At 58.5% G+C, this 17,450-nt stretch overlaps 1 protein-coding gene across 3 annotated transcripts in view; it reads right to left on the bottom strand.

Annotated features, from left to right (window-relative positions):
• The window catches only part of HIP1R (huntingtin interacting protein 1 related), a 29,458-nt gene that overhangs the window by 1,293 nt on the left and 10,715 nt on the right, over positions 1 to 17,450 (bottom strand). The window contains exons 2-31 of one of the 3 annotated variants that reach the window (XM_059675850.1): positions 15,590 to 15,653; positions 12,690 to 12,832; positions 12,381 to 12,437; positions 11,212 to 11,292; positions 10,743 to 10,819; positions 10,391 to 10,452; positions 8,021 to 8,161; positions 7,100 to 7,157; positions 6,937 to 7,012; positions 6,644 to 6,784; positions 6,474 to 6,535; positions 6,176 to 6,248; positions 5,886 to 6,069; positions 5,695 to 5,783; positions 5,501 to 5,617; positions 5,307 to 5,408; positions 4,829 to 5,023; positions 3,438 to 3,585; positions 3,260 to 3,346; positions 2,801 to 2,908; positions 2,504 to 2,640; positions 2,176 to 2,286; positions 1,891 to 1,949; positions 1,630 to 1,660; positions 1,486 to 1,548; positions 1,124 to 1,224; positions 899 to 1,004; positions 637 to 760; positions 492 to 561; positions 173 to 455 (exon numbers count right to left, since the gene is read on the bottom strand). In XM_059675850.1, the coding sequence (XP_059531833.1) occupies positions 173 to 455; positions 492 to 561; positions 637 to 760; positions 899 to 1,004; positions 1,124 to 1,224; positions 1,486 to 1,548; positions 1,630 to 1,660; positions 1,891 to 1,949; positions 2,176 to 2,286; positions 2,504 to 2,640; positions 2,801 to 2,908; positions 3,260 to 3,346; positions 3,438 to 3,585; positions 4,829 to 5,023; positions 5,307 to 5,408; positions 5,501 to 5,617; positions 5,695 to 5,783; positions 5,886 to 6,069; positions 6,176 to 6,248; positions 6,474 to 6,535; positions 6,644 to 6,784; positions 6,937 to 7,012; positions 7,100 to 7,157; positions 8,021 to 8,161; positions 10,391 to 10,452; positions 10,743 to 10,819; positions 11,212 to 11,292; positions 12,381 to 12,437; positions 12,690 to 12,832; positions 15,590 to 15,653 (3,150 nt within the window). Of the gene's footprint in view, positions 1 to 172; positions 456 to 491; positions 562 to 630; positions 761 to 898; positions 1,005 to 1,109; positions 1,225 to 1,485; positions 1,549 to 1,629; positions 1,661 to 1,890; positions 1,950 to 2,175; positions 2,287 to 2,503; positions 2,641 to 2,800; positions 2,909 to 3,259; positions 3,347 to 3,437; positions 3,586 to 4,828; positions 5,024 to 5,306; positions 5,409 to 5,500; positions 5,618 to 5,694; positions 5,784 to 5,885; positions 6,070 to 6,175; positions 6,249 to 6,473; positions 6,536 to 6,643; positions 6,785 to 6,936; positions 7,013 to 7,099; positions 7,158 to 8,020; positions 8,162 to 10,390; positions 10,453 to 10,742; positions 10,820 to 11,211; positions 11,293 to 12,380; positions 12,438 to 12,689; positions 12,833 to 15,589; positions 15,654 to 17,450 lie in introns of those variants that run through there. The other 2 variants (XM_059675851.1, XM_059675852.1) reach the window with 2 other exon arrangements.

Genomic DNA, 17,450 nt, shown 5'->3' with positions numbered 1-17,450 from the left:
TTGAGTGAGCCGAGCTCCCCATGTTGCTGGGTCAGCATTTTGCTCCTGTTGGTCAGGGTTTTCTGACCTTCCCAAGGCCCCGTGTCCCGCAGACCTGGGAGCAAGAGGCTGGCAGCACCCTCCAGGGCCCCTCCCCATCCCAGCACTGGTGCCTGGCACCTGGTGGTCCTACCTGGTGGTCCTGCCTGGGGGCCACACTGGGCTTCTGGGCCAGGGGTGGCTTCCTGGAGGTCCCGCTGTGGGGGGCAGCGCTGGGCAGGCCGGGCTCCTCCTCTGCAGGCGTCCCCACCCCCACAGCCAGTGCGTAGTGCTGCTTCCGAAGCTCTCCCAGCCGCACACGCTCCGCCTCCAGCGTCTTCTCCAGCTCCAGGACCCGCACCTGCCGGCGAGCACTGCTCAGCAGAGCCCTCTGGGAGCTCGGCCCCAGGGGAGGGACAGGCCTAGAGGCTGCCCAAGCACCAGGAAGTGGGGTGGCTCTGGGGTTGGCACAGGCACCTACCTGGGTCTCCATCTCCTGCTTCTTCAGCTTGATGAGGGACATGCCAGAGAAGTCCATGGTGTCTGTGACCAGAGACGGGGTAAGTGTCTGGGTCCCCGCCCGCCCCCCCACGCCACTCCCAGGCCCCCAGCTGTCACCTCTCTCTTCGATCTGCTCTTGGCCCGACTTAGTGGAGGCCACCACGTTGGCGGCCATCACGTTGACGGTGCGGGAGCACTCCTGCAGGCGGCTCAGGTGGCGGCTGTCCTTGTTGGCCTTCACCTGGGGAGCGTGGGGGTGGGTCAGGATGCAGGGTGGCCCCCATGGGGCCACCCATCCCGAGTCTCCCGGCCACATGCGGTGTGTCCATCGCAGCCAGGAGGTGGGGAACCTGAGCAGAGGCCGGGCACGGAGCCTCACCTTGGAGGCTGCCACCAGCTGGGCCGTGCTGGCCGCAATCTCATGGGAGCAGACGATGAGCTCTTCGTACTTGCCCGTATGAAGCACCACCTTGTCGGCCGACTCCCTGGGGGCAGAGCGGGCAGGGCCTGGGTCTCCAACCCCAGGAGATCAGGGCCACCCCACACTCCCTCCTCAGACCCTGGGCACCACACTCCCTGCTGCCCCCCACCTGGGGCGACATACACCAGCTGCGTGGCTCCCCAGCCGACGGCCTTGGAGGCGGAGATGAGGCCTTCAGTCCACCTTGAGTTCTTGGCGTAAAATTCCTGCTGCGTGGCTGCCCCCTAGTGGCGACAAGAGGGCAGGGCAGACCAGTCAATGACATCACAGGTGGCCATGGGTGCTCCCCAGGGCTCTTCTCTGGGCTGTGGGGGGTTCAGCTGACTCCCAGGCAGGTGTGCACACTGGGGGGTCTCATCACTGCACCCTTCAGGAGTCTCCTGCCCAAAGGAGCCCTGTGGCCTGGGATGAGAAGGGCGCTGGAGCGGTGGCCCTTCAGCAGTAGCTGAGTGACCCCTGCCCTCTCCCCCGAAGGCCCAGCTCACCCTGCCGCTCTCCACAATCTCCTTCTGCAGGCTGGTGGATGTGGTCACCAGGAGCCGGATGGCCTGCCAAGACCAAGACTTATGTCACACTTGGGGCAGCCCTCTCAGCTACAGCCCGCCCCTGGGTCCCAGCTGGCCGCTCACCTTCATGAGGTCTGTGCAGGACTTGAGGATCCTATGGGTTGGAGGGATGGGAAGAGAGGGCAAGCTGCTGTAGTGTGGCCAGGGAGCCACAGGGGGTTAGGGATTTGGGGGGTTAGGGGGACTGACACGGGGCCCACAGGGTGGGGTACGCTGCTCATCCCCGTGCTTCTGGAAAGCGAGCAGTTCGGAGGGCAGATGGCTGGTGCTGGGAGGCGGTGGGAACCTGCTTCGTCCCGGGCCTGGGGGCAGAAGTGGGCTCACCTCTCATTCACCTCCAGTTTCACCCCTGAGCTGGCATGGCGGGCCTGGTTCATCATGTCCTGCACCAAGGACATAGCTGTGAGCCGGCTGGGAGGAGGGCAACGCGGGAGGAAGGGGGCTGCTGGAGCAGCCGCTGCACCAGGAGGGGTGGGCTCGGCTCAGGGCACCACATCAGGGCTGCCTCCCCGTCCAGACCTGCACCAGCCATCTGTCCTTGGCAGAGGGGGGCGCAGCCTACTCTCAGCCCACCCTGCCCAGCGTCCTGCAGGACTGCACCGGTCCTACCTCGATCCTCCGCACGGCCTCCTCGATGGCCGAGGACGTGGCCGCCATCTCCTTGTCCACCAGGGCCCCCAGCTCCTCCTGACGCACGTCCAGGCTCTTGGGCTTCAGGTCCTGGGGGAGGCAGGCACCCAGGGCTCAGATGGGGTGAATTCAACCCCCAACCACCCCACAGGGAGCCTGGGGCAGCAGGACTCGTGCTCTGTCCCCCAGCACCTGGTCAGCCCAAACTGGAGAAAAGGTGCAGAAAAGTTGGGGATCCAAGCCTCAACCCAACCCACTGCCCTCCACCAGAGCCCAGCCCACACTCAGCACCGGGCTGCACCCTCACCTGGCCCAGCTGGAGGATGGCCTGCAGGGGGCTCCGCACCCGGTCGGGCTGGGCCTGCTGCACAGCCTGCTGATCCTGCAGCTGCCCCACGAGCTCCAGCGCCCGGGCCCCACAGTCCCGGCAGGCGTCGATCAGGCCTGGGGGAGAGGGCTGTCAGGGGAGCCGGCGCCCGAGGACCTTGGGAGGAGTCTCCATACAGGCTCCTGCCCAGGCTCTGACGCCAGGACCTGTCTGCAGGCTCCCACCCGCCCCTGGTCCACCGTGAGAACTGGCGGGACACAGCCGGGGCCCACTTACGGTCGGCAGGGTCGGTGGGGGCCAGGTGAGAGGTGGCACTGCCGTTGACAATGGTGTCCGCAGCCAGGTGGGAGAACTGCGTCAGGGCCGCCACCAGGGCAGAAGCATCTATGGGCAAGGAGAGGAACGAGACCCTAATGCTGCCGCCATGAAGCGAGTCCTGGCCAGCGCCTGGGAGCAGGCGCCATGCCCTCTAAGACAGGTGCCCGCACCCAGTCCACGGATGAGGAGGGCGGCTCAGAGGGGAGAAGGTACTAGGCGAAGGTCATGCAGCTAGAAAAGAGCAGAGCGGGAACCAAACCCAGGCCTGTGACCCAGGCCTACAGGGCAGGCTCCCAGGTGGGCATGGTGGGGGCACCTGTTGCGGGAAACCACCCGAAAGCAAGAGGCAGCCAGGGCTGGTGGAACCAGCACCCAAGTGCCCTGGCCTCTCCCTGCTCAGTCCTGCCCTGCACTCACCTGATCTGGAGGTCAGGTACTGTGCGTGGCCCGTCTCCAGGGCGCTCACGGCGTCCAGGGCCACCTGGGCCCTGCTCACTAGGTAGTCTGCAAGCAAAGGGAGAAGGGTTGAGGGGCAGACCTTTCCTGCCAGCTGGTCAGGAAAGCAGGTGGCCGACTGCCTGGCCGGCGGCCCTACCCGGGGAGCTGGTGCAGCGCAGGTGCAGGGGGTCGTCCAGCTTGCCCACGGCGTCCTGCAGGATGCGCTCGGCCTCGGCGGCAGAGCGCCGCAGCACCTCGAACTGCTCGTCCAGGAGCCTCTGCTGCAGCCCCTGCTCCCGAGACTCCTGCGGGAGGGGAGGAGGCAGCCTGGAGACCTGCCCAGGCGCAGCCTCACACCAGCTGGACAGGACCCAGCCCAGCCCCTCGCTGGGGAGGAGTCGGAGGACACGCCCAGCTCCACCCCCAGGGATGGGGCCCCTCAAGAGTGTGCTGGACAGCTCAGGAGTAGAACGACAAACACCAGTTAGAAAGCAGGCAAACGGTCTGAACAGACATTTCTCCCAAGACATGCAAATGGGAGGAACACAAAAAATGCTCAATGTCATTTGCCACCAGGGAAACACATCAGAACCACAATGAGAATGAGGCCTGGCCGGTGTGGCTCAGTGGTTGAGCATCAACCCATGAACTAAGAGGTCACTGGTTCAATGCCAGGTCAGGGCATGTGCCCAGATTGTGGGCTTGATCCCCAATAAGGGCATGCAGGAAGCAGCCAATCAATGTTTCTCTCTCACTGATGTTTCTATCTCTCTATCCGTCCCTTCCTCTCTCTCTAAAACCCATTAAAAAAACAACAACATTTTAAAAAGCCATCACAAAAACAAATTAAAAAATACAATGAAGTACCACTTGAACCCACTAGGATGGCTAAACACAGACAGACAATGACAAGTGCTGGCAAGGATGTAGGGAAACTGGAACCCACGTACACTCCCAGTGGGAAGGGAAAATGGTGCAGCCACTTTGGAGAACACTGGTAGTTCCTCAAAAAGTTAAACAGCGTTACCATGTGACCCAGAAAATCCATCGCAGTTACATATGAAAGAGAAACATGTCCACACAAAACCATGTACACAAATGTCCACAGCAGCAGCATTCACAATAACCAGAAAGTGAAAACAACCAAGTGTCCATCAGCTGGCGATGGGTAAGCAACGTGTGGTCCCTCCACACAGCACAATGTCCCTGGGCCATGGAGAGGAAGGAAGTTCTCAAACAGGTGAGCCCTGAAAACCTGCTGAGCGAAGAAGCCGGCCCTACTGTACAACTCCATTTCTATGAAGTCCGGAACAGGCAAATCCAGAGACCAGAGCTGATGAGAGGTGCCAGGGGCTGGAGGAGGGGGGTGCAGACTAACTGCTTATTGGGGGGGGGTTCTCTTTGGAGGGGTGAAAATGTCCCGGAGGTACCAGATGAAAGCACAGCCCTGTGAGCATAGAGACCCCCTAACTCGTCCACTCTCAGGGCTGGGCTGTGGGTATGATGGTCTCAAGCCAGCTGTCACACGGGGTGGGAGAGGCACACTACCTTGTCTGCCAGCCGCCCCTGCAGCTCGGCCCTCTCTTGGGAATGGCGCTGCTGCTCCTGGCTGAGCGCTGCCTCCTTCTCCTGCACCAGGTTCTGGGCGGCCTGCAGGTCGGCCTCCTGCTGCCGCACAGCACTGCTCAGTGCCTCCTTCTCTGCACTCAGCACATCCAGCCGTGAACTCAGCTCCGACCCGCTCTGTGAACACCAGGAGGTGGGCAGGGCTGCCAGGTGCCCACCACCCCTCAGGCCCACCCCACCCAAGTTCACAGTCTTCACTATCCCCCGAAACTGCGAGCGTCTGTAAGGCCAGGGCCCATGTCCTGTGTGTTCCCTGCGTGCTGGGTCACAGCCACAGGCCAGGATGGCCGAGGGGCCACTGAACCAACCTGGTAGCGTCGAGGCGTGGCCCAGTTCACGGGGAAGAGGACCCTGACGCCTGTCCCGCCCGACCAGGAGGCCACCCTGGCCAGCAGCTCACCTGCTCCGTGCGGCTCAGGTCCTGCTGCACGCGCACCAGCTCCCCGGACTTGGCCTCCAGCTCCCTCCTGAGCTTCTCTAACTGGTCACTCTGCTCCTCCAGCTGGGACAGGGGACGGTGTGTCACGGGGACAGTGTGTCACGGGGACAGTGGTGCTGGGGGCTCCAGAGGCAGGGCCTATGCACATGACGCACCTTCATCTCTGACTCCCGCTTCACCTGCTCCATCTGGAACACCAGCTGCTCCTTCACTCGCGCCACCTCCTCCTGGTTCTGCTGCTTGGCCGTCAGCTGCTTGGCCGTGTCTGCATTCTGCGTGGACAGGGGATGGGCTCACACTCTGCCGCCGCCAGGCCTCCCTCCTCCCGCCAATTGCCTGCACGGCCTACCTTCCTGAGCAGCTCGGCGTGTGTGGCGATGAGCTTGCTGTGCTGCTCCTTCAGCTTGGTGTAGCGCGCCTCCGTGAGGCTGGCCTTCTCTGCAGGTGAGAGGTGAGGCTGTGACCCCAGCTCGGCAGAGGTCCCCCCGCTGGGGACCAGACCCTCCCACTGGGCTCGGCCACCCCGGCCTGGCCACGCACTCTCGGCCTCCTCGCGCAGGCCCTGGTTCCGCTCGCCCTCCAGCTGGGCCGCCCGCAGCTGGGCCAGCTCGTGGCGGAGCTGCTCGTTGTCCACCAGCGCCTTCTGCTTCTGCTTCCGCTGCTCCTCCAGCTCAGCCTCCAACGTGTTCACCTGGCCCTTCAGCTGGGAGATGTACCGCTGGGCCTGTGGTGGGAGGAAGGACTGTGCTGGGCCCGCATGCGGGTGCTGGGTACAGGTGCTGGGTGCAGTCGCACAGCCTGAGGCCTCCCCTTGGTCCACGTCCCCTCACCTCCAGCCTGATCTTCTCCAGCTCGGCCCGGAGTGTCTCCACCTCTCTCTTCAAGGTCTCGATCTGGAGGTCCCTGGGGACAGAGGTCGGGCAGGCAGGGTGTTCTGAGGCCCACACAGTCTGGCGTTCAAGTTCAGTCAGCCAGGACCATCAGAAGATCCCGCACAGGACTGTGGTCTTATCAGCGGCTCCTGGGGATCTGGGTGTCTCCAGTTCACATCCCCCGCCTGTGGCCTCTCCTGACCACAGCTCCATGGCGGCCACAGCCAGTCCTGCCCCAGGGTGTCCCAGGCCTCACCTGTCATCCTTCATGGAGCCATTGGGGGGTCCAAACGTCTGGTCAAAAAGGTCAGCCACCACCTGCCACAGCAAAGCACCGTGAGCCCCACCCTCCAGGCCAGGAGAAGGAAGGAGCTGAGGGAGGCCCAATCACCCCAAACCCCCCTGCAGGACGAGGGGGCCACTCACCGCTGGCTCCCCGGCGGGGGGGCCCGTGCTGATCTCAATGAGGTTCTCGGGCTCCTCGTCCTCGGGAGCCTCCTCGGGGATCACCACCACTGGCTTGATGTGCTCAGCCAGCGCCGAGGCCCGCAGGAAGTTGGGGGGTCCCTGCAAGGGCCATAGGTGAGAGCTGCTCAGGGGGCCCCCCCCACCCCACCCAGGAGCCTTCCCTGGCCATCCCCAGAGCCCACATGGGGCCCTGCTAGGCACCCGGGGGCGTCCAAGGGCTCAGAACCCAGCGTGGAAAGCCGGGCAGGCACCTCGGGCAGTCGGGGGATCTGGATGAGGCGCTTGAAGTAGAGCATGTCGGACGCTCTGCGGAAGAAGTTCCTGAGGCTGCGGGGGGACACGCGGAGGTCAGAGGGGAGCCTGGCCCCTGGCAGCCCCAGCCCCAGACCTGCCCGCAGCCCTGCCTGCTGGTACCTGTGAAACTGCTCGTGGAACCGGTCCCTGTGGCCTTGCAGGGTGTCTGCTGGGAGACCTGGGGCGGAACAGCTTGATGACTTTCATCTCTGCTCACCACTCTGTGGCCGCCGAGACTTCACATTCCCCCCTCCCTTCCGCTGCCTATTCCTCCCCCTTCTACAAGCCGCCACAGACTAGAGCAGCCGTGGGCAAACTACGGCCCGCGGGCCGGATCCGGCCCGTTTGAAATGAATAAAACTAAAAAAAAAAAAGACCGTACCCTTTTATGTAATGATGTTTACTTTGAATTTGTATTAGTTCACACAAACACTCCATCCATGCTTTTGTTCCGGCCCTCCGGTCCAGTTTAAGAACCCATTGTGGCCCTCGAGTCAAAAAGTTTGCCCACCCCTGGACTAGAGGGATCACTACCACCCGGCCAAGTCCCCACCATGGAGGGAAGAAATGTGAGTGGACAGGGCGGTCCCAAGACCACGGCCAAACCCTGGGCCCAGCTTTGGAGGCACAGTGAAGCTTCTTTAGACTCAAGTTTGCCCTGGTCTGATATTCGAATGGCTTCTATGCCCCAGGCCAGCGTTGTCCAAGTGGGGCCTGAGGACAAGCCCCTTTCCGAACCCCACGGAGACACTAGCACCGACTGGCGCAGGGGCAGTGAGGGGCCGCTCTGAGACCAGGCGTCCAAGAGACCGGCACACACGTCAACTGCACCGCTTTTCTCAGAGTGTTTGCTTTGAAAACTAGGGATTTTTCATTAACAAGTATGTCATTTATATTAATGGGTAATGAGCTCATCGTTGCTACTTCTATTAATTTCTCATCTCTGATCCAGTACATGCCAGTCTATATAAGCCCCCTGGGGCTCGGGCTGGACCTCAGGGGCCGCAGTCGTGGTGAGGGGACCGGGGCAGTGGGACTCACAAGAGTGCAGCCTGAACATGAGCTTGACCGTGTAGTGGTAGAGGTGGCTGCAGTCCTGGATGACCTGGATGAGGGGGGCCAGGCGGCACTGGCCTGAAGACATCTGGGACACGGCAATGGCTGTGTTGAGCTGCCGAAAGACTGAGGGGGGGTGGGGGGTGGGGCAGGCAGAAGGAGTGTGAGCACAGGGAGCCAGGAGACACAGGCAGAGCAGACGGGAGCCTAGTGACAGCCCTGGTGTGGAGACTCTCATGGCATCATCACAGAAGCCTGGGAGGTGCCATCCTGGGGAGCCTGGCTTTCCCACTCCCAGCTGGGCAGTGAGATTCTGTCCCTCAGATACCAATGGGCTCCTTACATCTAGAATGGGAGCCCCGTGCGCTGTGGCTGCTCCAGACTGAGGCCAGTGCTCCCTCAAACTAGGGTGACAAGGTCGGGCAAATGGGATCCAGCTCAGCCTGGCCAGGCTTTCCCGAGAGCCTCAGGGTGGCCCTGGGAGCAGCTGCAGCAGCAGAGTCAGGACGCGGCTCTGTAAAACCCGTGACCCCAAACTTGTGCCCAGTGCCAACCTCCCTGGACCCTGACAATCTAGCCTTTCATCAGATCATCCTAGTAGGAGGGACAAGGACAAACATGAGGCTGCCCACCCCCCAGCCCCTCCTCTGGGCAGAGACGACAAGTAGGCAGCCCGCCAAGACGGAGTGCCGCCAGAGCGCCCACACGGGACACGGACCCGGGACACTGCCTCCAGACGGGCGGGCCCCAGCTCTGAGTCCTCCTGTCACCTTGCCTGCGCTGGGACCACTGGCGAACCTCCATGTGACACGAGAATGCCCAGGAGGGAGGGGACGAGAAGGCTGGAGCTAAGTGCTGACCCTCGCCTTTTTAAAACTTAACTTTTAATTCCATGTCAAGTACATTTTCCTTGTAAAAACTGAGAACACCCATGAAGTTCGATTTGGGGTTTTTCTGAGACACAGCCATTCCTCCACTGAGGGGCGCTCAGGACATTCCCATCTTTGGCTGCTATAAACCAAGCAGCAAGGAGCAACACCCGGGTGGGCAACGCCCCTGCACCTCCCTCCAGGAGATGCGGCCAGGATGCCCTTCTCTGTGCTTCATTAAGACATCACTGAACTGGACGAAACCGGTCTGGCTCAGTGGCTAGAGCGTCGGCCTGCAGACTGAAGGGTCCCAGGTTCGATTCCGGTCAAGGGCATGTACCTGGGTTGCGGGCATATCCCCAGTAGGAGATGTGCAGGAGGCAGCTGATCGATGTTTCTCTCTCATCGATGTTTCTAACTCTCTATCTCTCTCCCTTCCTCTAAGAAATCAATAAAATATATTAAAAAAAAAAAAAAAAGACATCACTGAACTGGGGGCTTTCTCCACCTTCCCTGGCGGGGACCCCTGTCCCCCCCAACTCAGCCCCCACCCTGGCCAAGAGCAGCACAGGGGTGGGGACAGCAGGACTCAGCTCCTACATGACACATTTCTGCCAGGGTCCAGGCTGGCAGCCATGGCCCTGGACACATGCCCTAGTTGGATCCTGGGCAGGGCCACCCTCCTGGGCATGGAGGTTCAACGCCAAGCTGCCCACAGGCCCACCCAGACCGGGATGCCAGGAGGCTGCCCAGACACACCTCTTCCTAACTCCCGATTTTCCCTTAAAAAGGCATTTGGGCAGAGACGACAAGTAGGCAGCCCGCCAGCATGAGTCACCCACAAGTTATTCTGAAGCTGTGGCCCACAACAATCACCTCTGCGGCCCTGGGAAGGGGACCCTGAGGCTTCCTGTCCAAAGGCTGCCAGTCCCTGGGCGGGGAAGTCCAACACGACTCAGGGGCCTTTTATAGCAGAACACGGGCAAGATGACCCAATCTAACTCTCTGGGGCGGGAGCTCCTGGTGGCCCCGCCCTGGAACAGGAGTGGGTTCATGTGGTGGCAGGAACAGCAGATCTCACACCGGCCCCTGGAACTATCCCCAAAATTAACCAAAAAAAAAAAAAAAGGAATAGGGATTTTTTTTTCACAACAAGTATGTCATTTATGTTAATAGGTAATGAGCTTATCATTACTACTTCTAATTAGCTTCTCAACTTCTCATTTCTGAACCAGTACATGCCAGTCCACATACGCCCCCTGGGGCTCGGGCTGGACCTCGGGCCGCGCTCGTGGTGAGGGGACGGGGCGGTGGGCTCACAGGAGCGCAGCCTGAACAGGAGCTTGGCCAAGCAGTGGGAGAGGCGGCTGCTCCGGGATGGGCCCTGGGCGGCGCAGGCAGGAACGGGAAGCCAGGCTAGTCTGGCTCACAGAGGCACCCCCGACTCCTGTCGCCAGGTTCCCACACCTGGTCCCTCCCGGCTCACCTGATTCAGACAGTTTCAGCTCACAGTCCATGTAATCGAACATCTCCACGGTGAGCTGGAAGCTGCGGGGGAGGCGAGAGGGTTGAGAGAGAGTGGTAGGAGGCATGCCCCTGGGAGACCCCTCCACAGTTCATCAACACGCCTTTGCACAGCACAACGGCCCTTCAGCCACAAACACCTAATTCCAAACAAATCCCCTCCCCTCAATGTTATCTTCATCTCCAGGGAACATGACCTTTGGCCCCAGAGAGCCACTGACACGTGGGAACCTGGAGACTTTAGGGACAAACAGGGAAACCGAGGGAGAAGAAGGAAACGGCGCCAGGCCACTCCACCTTCTGGAGACACTCACATGTCGTTGATGTCAGTCCCAGCTGCCTTCTCCAACACCTCGTCTGCCACCTCGAGGCCCGCAGGAAACTGGGGGTGCTGCAGAGAGGACACCCTATTCAACAGCAGGCCCAGAACCAGTTCTAACTTCTGAGGGAGGGGAAGAGGCTGGAGAAGCCCCCGACCTGTGGAGCTGCCCTCTGCCCGGGGTGCTGGCTGAGGAGGGGCTGGGAGGGACCGGAGACCAAGGACAGAAGATGGGACACCTCCAGCCAGGGCGAAGAGGCTGCTCAGACCCAAGGGCAAGGCCAAGACCACCTCCAGTTTCCGCAGAAAACGCATCAAGAGGCTCTGACTTCTGGGAACCCCGCATCCCCGTGTCCCCTTGGATCAGGCTGGGACAGAACAGGACCTGCCCTGCACCAGGTCCCAGGACATCAGGAAGGAAATCCCAGGGCCCCTCCGCCCCACGACCCTCCCGAGGACACCACCTTGAGGTGGAAGGAGATCTTGGTCAGCAGGAGTTTGGTGTAAACATTGACCAGCTGTCCGTACCGATCGTGCAAATGGCCCTGTGGAGGGAGGAGATGGATCAGCGCCCACTGCCCAGGAAGGTGCCCGAGAGTCCCATAGGCCCTGGCACACCACGGGGCAGATCAGGACGCTGAGGTGGGACAACACCAGGTGACAGCCGAGTGTCACTTCTTCACCCTCCAATCACTTATTCACTCAACAAACGTTAACCAGCCAGAGGCGACTGACTCTTCTCCTGGGAACCTCCACCAATGTCCTTTGTCAAAAACTCTTTCACTTTGCTTTTTTAATCATACTCCTTGCCAGTCTTGCCAAAGCAACTCCTGTGACAAGAGCTCCTTGTCTAGGCAGCAGGCCAGTTCTGGGTTGAGATACTTTATTACAATGCTTGCAGCAGACCGGGAGGCACACTCCACAGGCGCGTGTCTATGTCCTCCCAGGTGCCTCCTGTCACCTCCTAACACTGCTTCCCCGTGGCCACGCCAGCTGGACGTGCGTCTGCACATGGCACCCTGCTGCCGTTTTCCTGACTTCCGGTGAAACACAGCGGCCCGGGCTCCTGCGGCCCTGGCTCCAGGGGCGCCCTGCCTGGCGGGGCTCTAGCATTGCTCCCAGGGGACAAAGAGGCCAGAGGTTCTCTCTCCACCCCCGATTCTGGAGGGTGCAGGGGGGGACCTAGATGACCAGCTCCCGGGCTCTCAGACTTGCCCGTGAATAAGAATCTTCTGGGAGCTTCCCGAGCACACAGATTCCGACCTGAGATTCTAAAGCAGCCAGTCTGGGGGCCCAGAAGCCTGCACCCCTCCCATGGGCTCTAACCGCCACCATGACCGCCCAGAACGGGCACTGCTGCGTTTCCTGACTCAGGGCCTGAGGGGCTGGAGGCGCCCAGTCATGCCTTTGGAACTTCCTGTACCAGGTCTTCTAGAGCAAGGCTGCAACGCCCCCACTGTCACCCCAGAAGGCATCACTCTAACTTCTGCTCTGAGAGAATGAAGAAAGACACCGTCACAGGGCCCTGCCGTTGCTCCGCCCTGAGTGTTGAGGACTCGAACACCAAGCAGGCCCACGGCTGGACTCTGCGGAGGGTGAGAGATGGGGCCACCAAGCTCGCCTCTGCACCTACCCAAAGCTCCCCAATCTCCCGGATGTTGCTCCGGTACCGCTGGCAGTCATGCAGGACCTGCAGACAGGGGGACAAGGGAGGAGGCTGGAGAACCCAGGGCTGGCTGGAGGGCCCAACACACTGACCCATGCTGGCGGCACGCTGAGGGCGAGGCTGGGAAGGGGCAGGTAGAGGGCAGCAGGCGTGGCGGGACGGAGTCTCTCATTTCAAAGGGACACTCCCTGCCTCCCCTGGGCACCCGCTGCCCCAAGAAAGCACAGTGGCTGGAACAGGAGACCCTCTGGGGACCAGTGAACAGAGGCTACTCACGTTGGGGTGCCCATCTCGAAGGACCTTGTGGAGGACATGGCAGAATTTCCAGCTGAGGATGGAGCTGCTGGGAAGCGGCAGGCCGATGGCATAGGACCAGAAGGTGAAGGCCCCCTTTTCATGGTGAGTGCCCAGAATGATGCCTACCAGCGTCAAGGCCAAGTGCAGCATGCAGAGACCAGTGTGGGGAAGGCCGGGGGCACTTGGTGACGCCCATCCCACAGCTGCTGAGCCCCTCCCCACATTCCTCCCCCCATCCACCACGGTTGACACAGAGCTCAGCAAAGATCAAGAAAAAGGGCAATGCCTTAGCCAGTTTGTCTCAGTGGATAGAGTGTCGGCCTGCAGACTGAAGGGACCCAGGTTCAAGTCTGACCAAGGGCATGTACCATGGTTGCAGGCTCCTTCCTGGCCCGGGCCTTGGTAAGGGTGCATGCAGGAGGCAACCGATTGACGTGTTTCTCTCACATCGATATTTCTGTCTTTCCCTCTCTTTTCCAGTCTCTCTAAAAATCAATGGAAAAATATCCTCAGGTGAGGATAAAAAAAAAGGTATTAAAAAAAAAAATCCCATTTATCATTGCATCAAAAAAATTAAGATACCTAGGAATAAACTTGACTAAGGAGGTAAAAGACCTGTACTCAGAAAACCACAGGACACTGAAAAAAAAAGACAGAGGAAGACATAAACATATGGAAGGACATATCGTGTTCATGGAATGGTAGAATCAACATCATTAAAATGTCCATACTACCCAAAGCAACCTACAGATTCAATGCAATCCCCATTAAAATACCAACGGCATATTTCACAGACCTAGAAGGAACTCTCCAAAAATTCATCTGGAATAAAAAAAGACCCCTAATGGCCACAGCAATCCTGAGAAAGAACAAAGTAGGAGGGATCTCAATACCAGATATCAAGCTGTATTACAAAGCCACTGTTCTCAAAACAAGAACAGACATATAGACCAATGGACTAGAATAGAGAACCCATAAATAGACCCAAACCATTATGCTCAATTAATATTTGACAAAGGAGGCAAGAGCATACAATGGAATCAAGACAGTCTCTTCAATATATGGTGTTGGGAAAGTTGGACAGATACATACAAAAAAAAAGAAACTAGACCACCAACTTACACCATACACATAAAATAAACTCAAGATGGATAAAGGACTTAAACGTAAGACGGGAAACCATACAAATCTTAGAGGAATTCACAGGCAGCAAAATCTCAGACATATGCCAAAGCAATATCTTCACCGATACAGCTCCTAGGGCAGTGATGGCGAACCTATGACACGTGTGTCAGAGGTGACATGTGAACTCATTTTTTTGGTTGATTTTTCTTTGTTAAATGGCATTTAAATATATAAAATATAAATATCAAAAATATAAATCTTTGTTTTACTATGGTTGCAAATATCAAAAAATTTCTATCTGTGACACGGCACCAGAGTTAAGTTAGGGTTTTTCAAAATGCTGACACGCTGAGCTCAAAAGGTTCGCCATCACTGTCCTAGGGCAATGGAAACTAAAGAGAAAAGAAACAAATGGGACTACATAAAAATAAAAAGCTTCTGCACAGAAAAGAAACCATCAACAAAACAACAAGAAAGCCCACTGCATGGGAGAACATATTTGCCAATGTTATCTTCGATAAGGGTTTAATCTCCAACATTTACAGGGAACTCATACAACTTAACAAAAGGAAGACAACCCAATCAAAAAAATGGGCAACGGACCTAAATAGATACTTTCTGAAAGAGGACATAAGGAAGGCCAAGAGACATATGAAAACATGCTCAAAGTCACTAATCATCCGAGAGATGCAAATCAAAACGATAATGCGGTACCATCTCACACCTGTCAGAATGGCTACCATCAACAAATCAACAAATGACAAGTGCTGGAGAGCATGAGGAGAAAAAGGAACCCTCGTGCACTGCTGGTGGGAATGCAGACTGGTGCAGCCACTGTGGAGAACAGTATGGAGTTTCCTCAAAAAATTAAAAATGGAACTCCCATTTGACCCAGTGATCCCACTTCTAGGAATGTATCCCAAGTAAACAGAAACACCAATCAGAAAGGATATATGCACCCCTATGTTCATAGCAGCACAATTTACCATAGCTAAGATTTGGAAACAGCCTAAGTGCCCATCAACAGATGAGTGGATTAGAAAACTGTGGTACGTCTGCACAATGGAATACTATGCTGCTGTAAAAGAGAACTAACTCCTACCATTTGCAACAGCATGGATGGACCTGGAGAGCCTTATGCTAAGCAAAATAAAAATAAGTCAGTCAGAGAAAGGTAAATATCACATGATCTCACTCATTTGTGGAATGTAATGAACAACATAAACTGATGAACAAAAACAGATCCAGAGACAGAAGCATCGATCAATGCTCAAACCTCAGAGGGAAGGTAGAGGAGGGCGGGGGTAAGGGGGAGAGATCAACCAAAGGACTTGTATGCATGCATATAGGCCTAACCAATGGACACAGACACCAGGGGGGTGAGGGCATGAGCGGGGGGTGGGGGGGAGAGAGGAATGGGGGAATGGTGGGATAAGGATACATATGTAATCAATAAAGAAAAAAAAGAGAAAGGGCAAGTTCATGCCCCTCAAAATTAACAGGGCTCAGTGGTCTGAGACAATAGATGGTGCTCCTGAGATGAGGCTCAGAGTTGACAGGAGCTGCTCGAGGCAGGAGACTCTGCCAGGCCAGGACACAAGAGGACACGCGCCTGTCTCTGTGGGGGCGGACCTCACAAAGCCCCAGTGGCACTAAACCACTCGCACCGTGCCCATGGTCAGAGGCCACACTGGGCAGGCCCACATCCTCCACCTCCTCCCACCACCCCCTGGGGCCCAGAGCAGGAAGGATACGCCGGGCATGCTTCTCCTTCACGGGGGCCTCCTGGGTGTTGATGGCCTTACTGATGCTGATGGCCTGGAAGGGACACAGGAGGCGGAGTTCAGAAATGGCAACACCCAGACAGACAGGGCAACCCTTCCTGCGGTGAAGGGCATGTGTGGAGACGGACAACCAGACATCTCTCAACCTAACCAAACCAAACTCTGGAAGCTTGACATGCGCAGCTCAAACCACAGCTGACACCCGAGGCCACCAAAGCCCCCAGAGCTTCCAGGGGTCTGGGCGGTGAAGAAAGCGGCTGCTGGCCGCAGGGACCACCTGCACTTAGCTTTCCCGAGGCGAGGCCTAGGCAGGGTCCTGTCCCTCCTCTGGGAGAAGTGGCCTCGAACAGAGCCCTCACCACACGCCGTGGACAGACATCTGCCAAGCCCCATCTCGCCATGGCAGGACCCAGAGAAAGGCTGTAAGCTGGCAAGGCCCATACAGCCACTGCGTGGAAAGCCAGGATAAACCCAGCTCCGTTACCTGCCAAGCAGGCTGTGTCTCTCCCGGGTGGGGCAGGAATGGGAGCGGGGTTTGCTGCTACCACCTGGGCCCTGAGCAAGCAGCAATCTCATCCTTGACGAAGGTCCTCTCCCTCCACCCGCTGGAGTCTGGCCTCATCCCCCTTGTGTCAATGCCTCCTCTTCCGAGAAGGCTTCCTAGAGGTGACTGCTCCCTCACCAAAGGCTCAGGGCACCTACTGTCACCCCTCCCACCTCACCCAGGAACTACCACCGGCCCTGGGTTTACTTGTGGATGTTTTATTTCTCCACCTGGCGGCAGGTCTTATAAGCCTCTGTCCCCCCACCCAGCACTGGGCTGGGGACATCAGCGTTTGTGGACTGAGAGGGGCGGCCTGCGAGTGACGGGACGGGGCCTGACGAATGCAGACACCTCTCCAGGCCAGATTCTCTCCCGCCTCCCACAATTCCTTACAGGGCCACACTGCCCTTTCCCCTCCTCCCCCCTCCCCAGCAGCCAAGAAGCGGCTCACCCACCCTGCAGGCTCACCCACCCTGCAGCCAGCCCTGGGCATCCCTGCCTTGTGAACAGGAAGCATCGAGAGGGGACAGGGCAGAGGGGGCCGAGACAGGGCCATCGGTTCCTTTTTGTGGCTGCAGCCACTGTGCTCCCCGCTGCTGGCATCTGAGCAATAGTCGCTGCTCAGCTCGCCCATTTCTGGTGCATTGTGACGGACTTGGAGCCTGCTCAGAGATTTCCTCTGTAAGAAAAGCAGCCCCTGGGAGCGCAGGTGGCCATTCAGATCAGACACACAGGCCCAGAGCTGAGGGAACTGGGGCTGGGCAGGCAGTTTCTGGAGCCACCCAGCAAGGCAGGCCGCCCTCCTTTCACACACTGTGCCCATTGTGGCCTGATTCACAGGGTGCGGGCAGTGCTGGGGCTGCGACCATACATGCTCCGGCATCAAGGACGGGCTGGGGAGCCCCTGCCTGGGGGTACCAGGACTGAGAGGAGCGCAGGCAGCTCTGACTTCCCTGTCAAAGCCTTGACAAGCCACTCACGGAAGGTGCCCTTGGCTACCGGTGCTATTTGCCAGACTCTGGAGGTACAGCTGCCCGAGCCCTCGGCGCCTTCACCAAGAGCCACTGAGCAGCTGTGGGGAGAGCACCCGACCCGGGCAGAGTATGTCTAAGACAGGGGCAATGACGGGCACTGGCTTACCCTGTGCCGAGCACAGGCAACATGCCTCCCAGCAACAACCCTAGAAAGTGGTCACAAGCCCATTTTCCTGGTGGGGAAACTGAGGCACTGGGGTTGGGGGTCTTGTCTGCACAACTAATAAGAGCAAAGACAGGTTTGGCTGATTCT

This window comes from Myotis daubentonii, chromosome 19 (assembly GCF_963259705.1).
Source record: "Myotis daubentonii chromosome 19, mMyoDau2.1, whole genome shotgun sequence".
Lineage (NCBI taxonomy): Eukaryota > Metazoa > Chordata > Mammalia > Chiroptera > Vespertilionidae > Myotis > Myotis daubentonii.
This window is presented reverse-complemented; position numbering and strand designations above follow the sequence as displayed.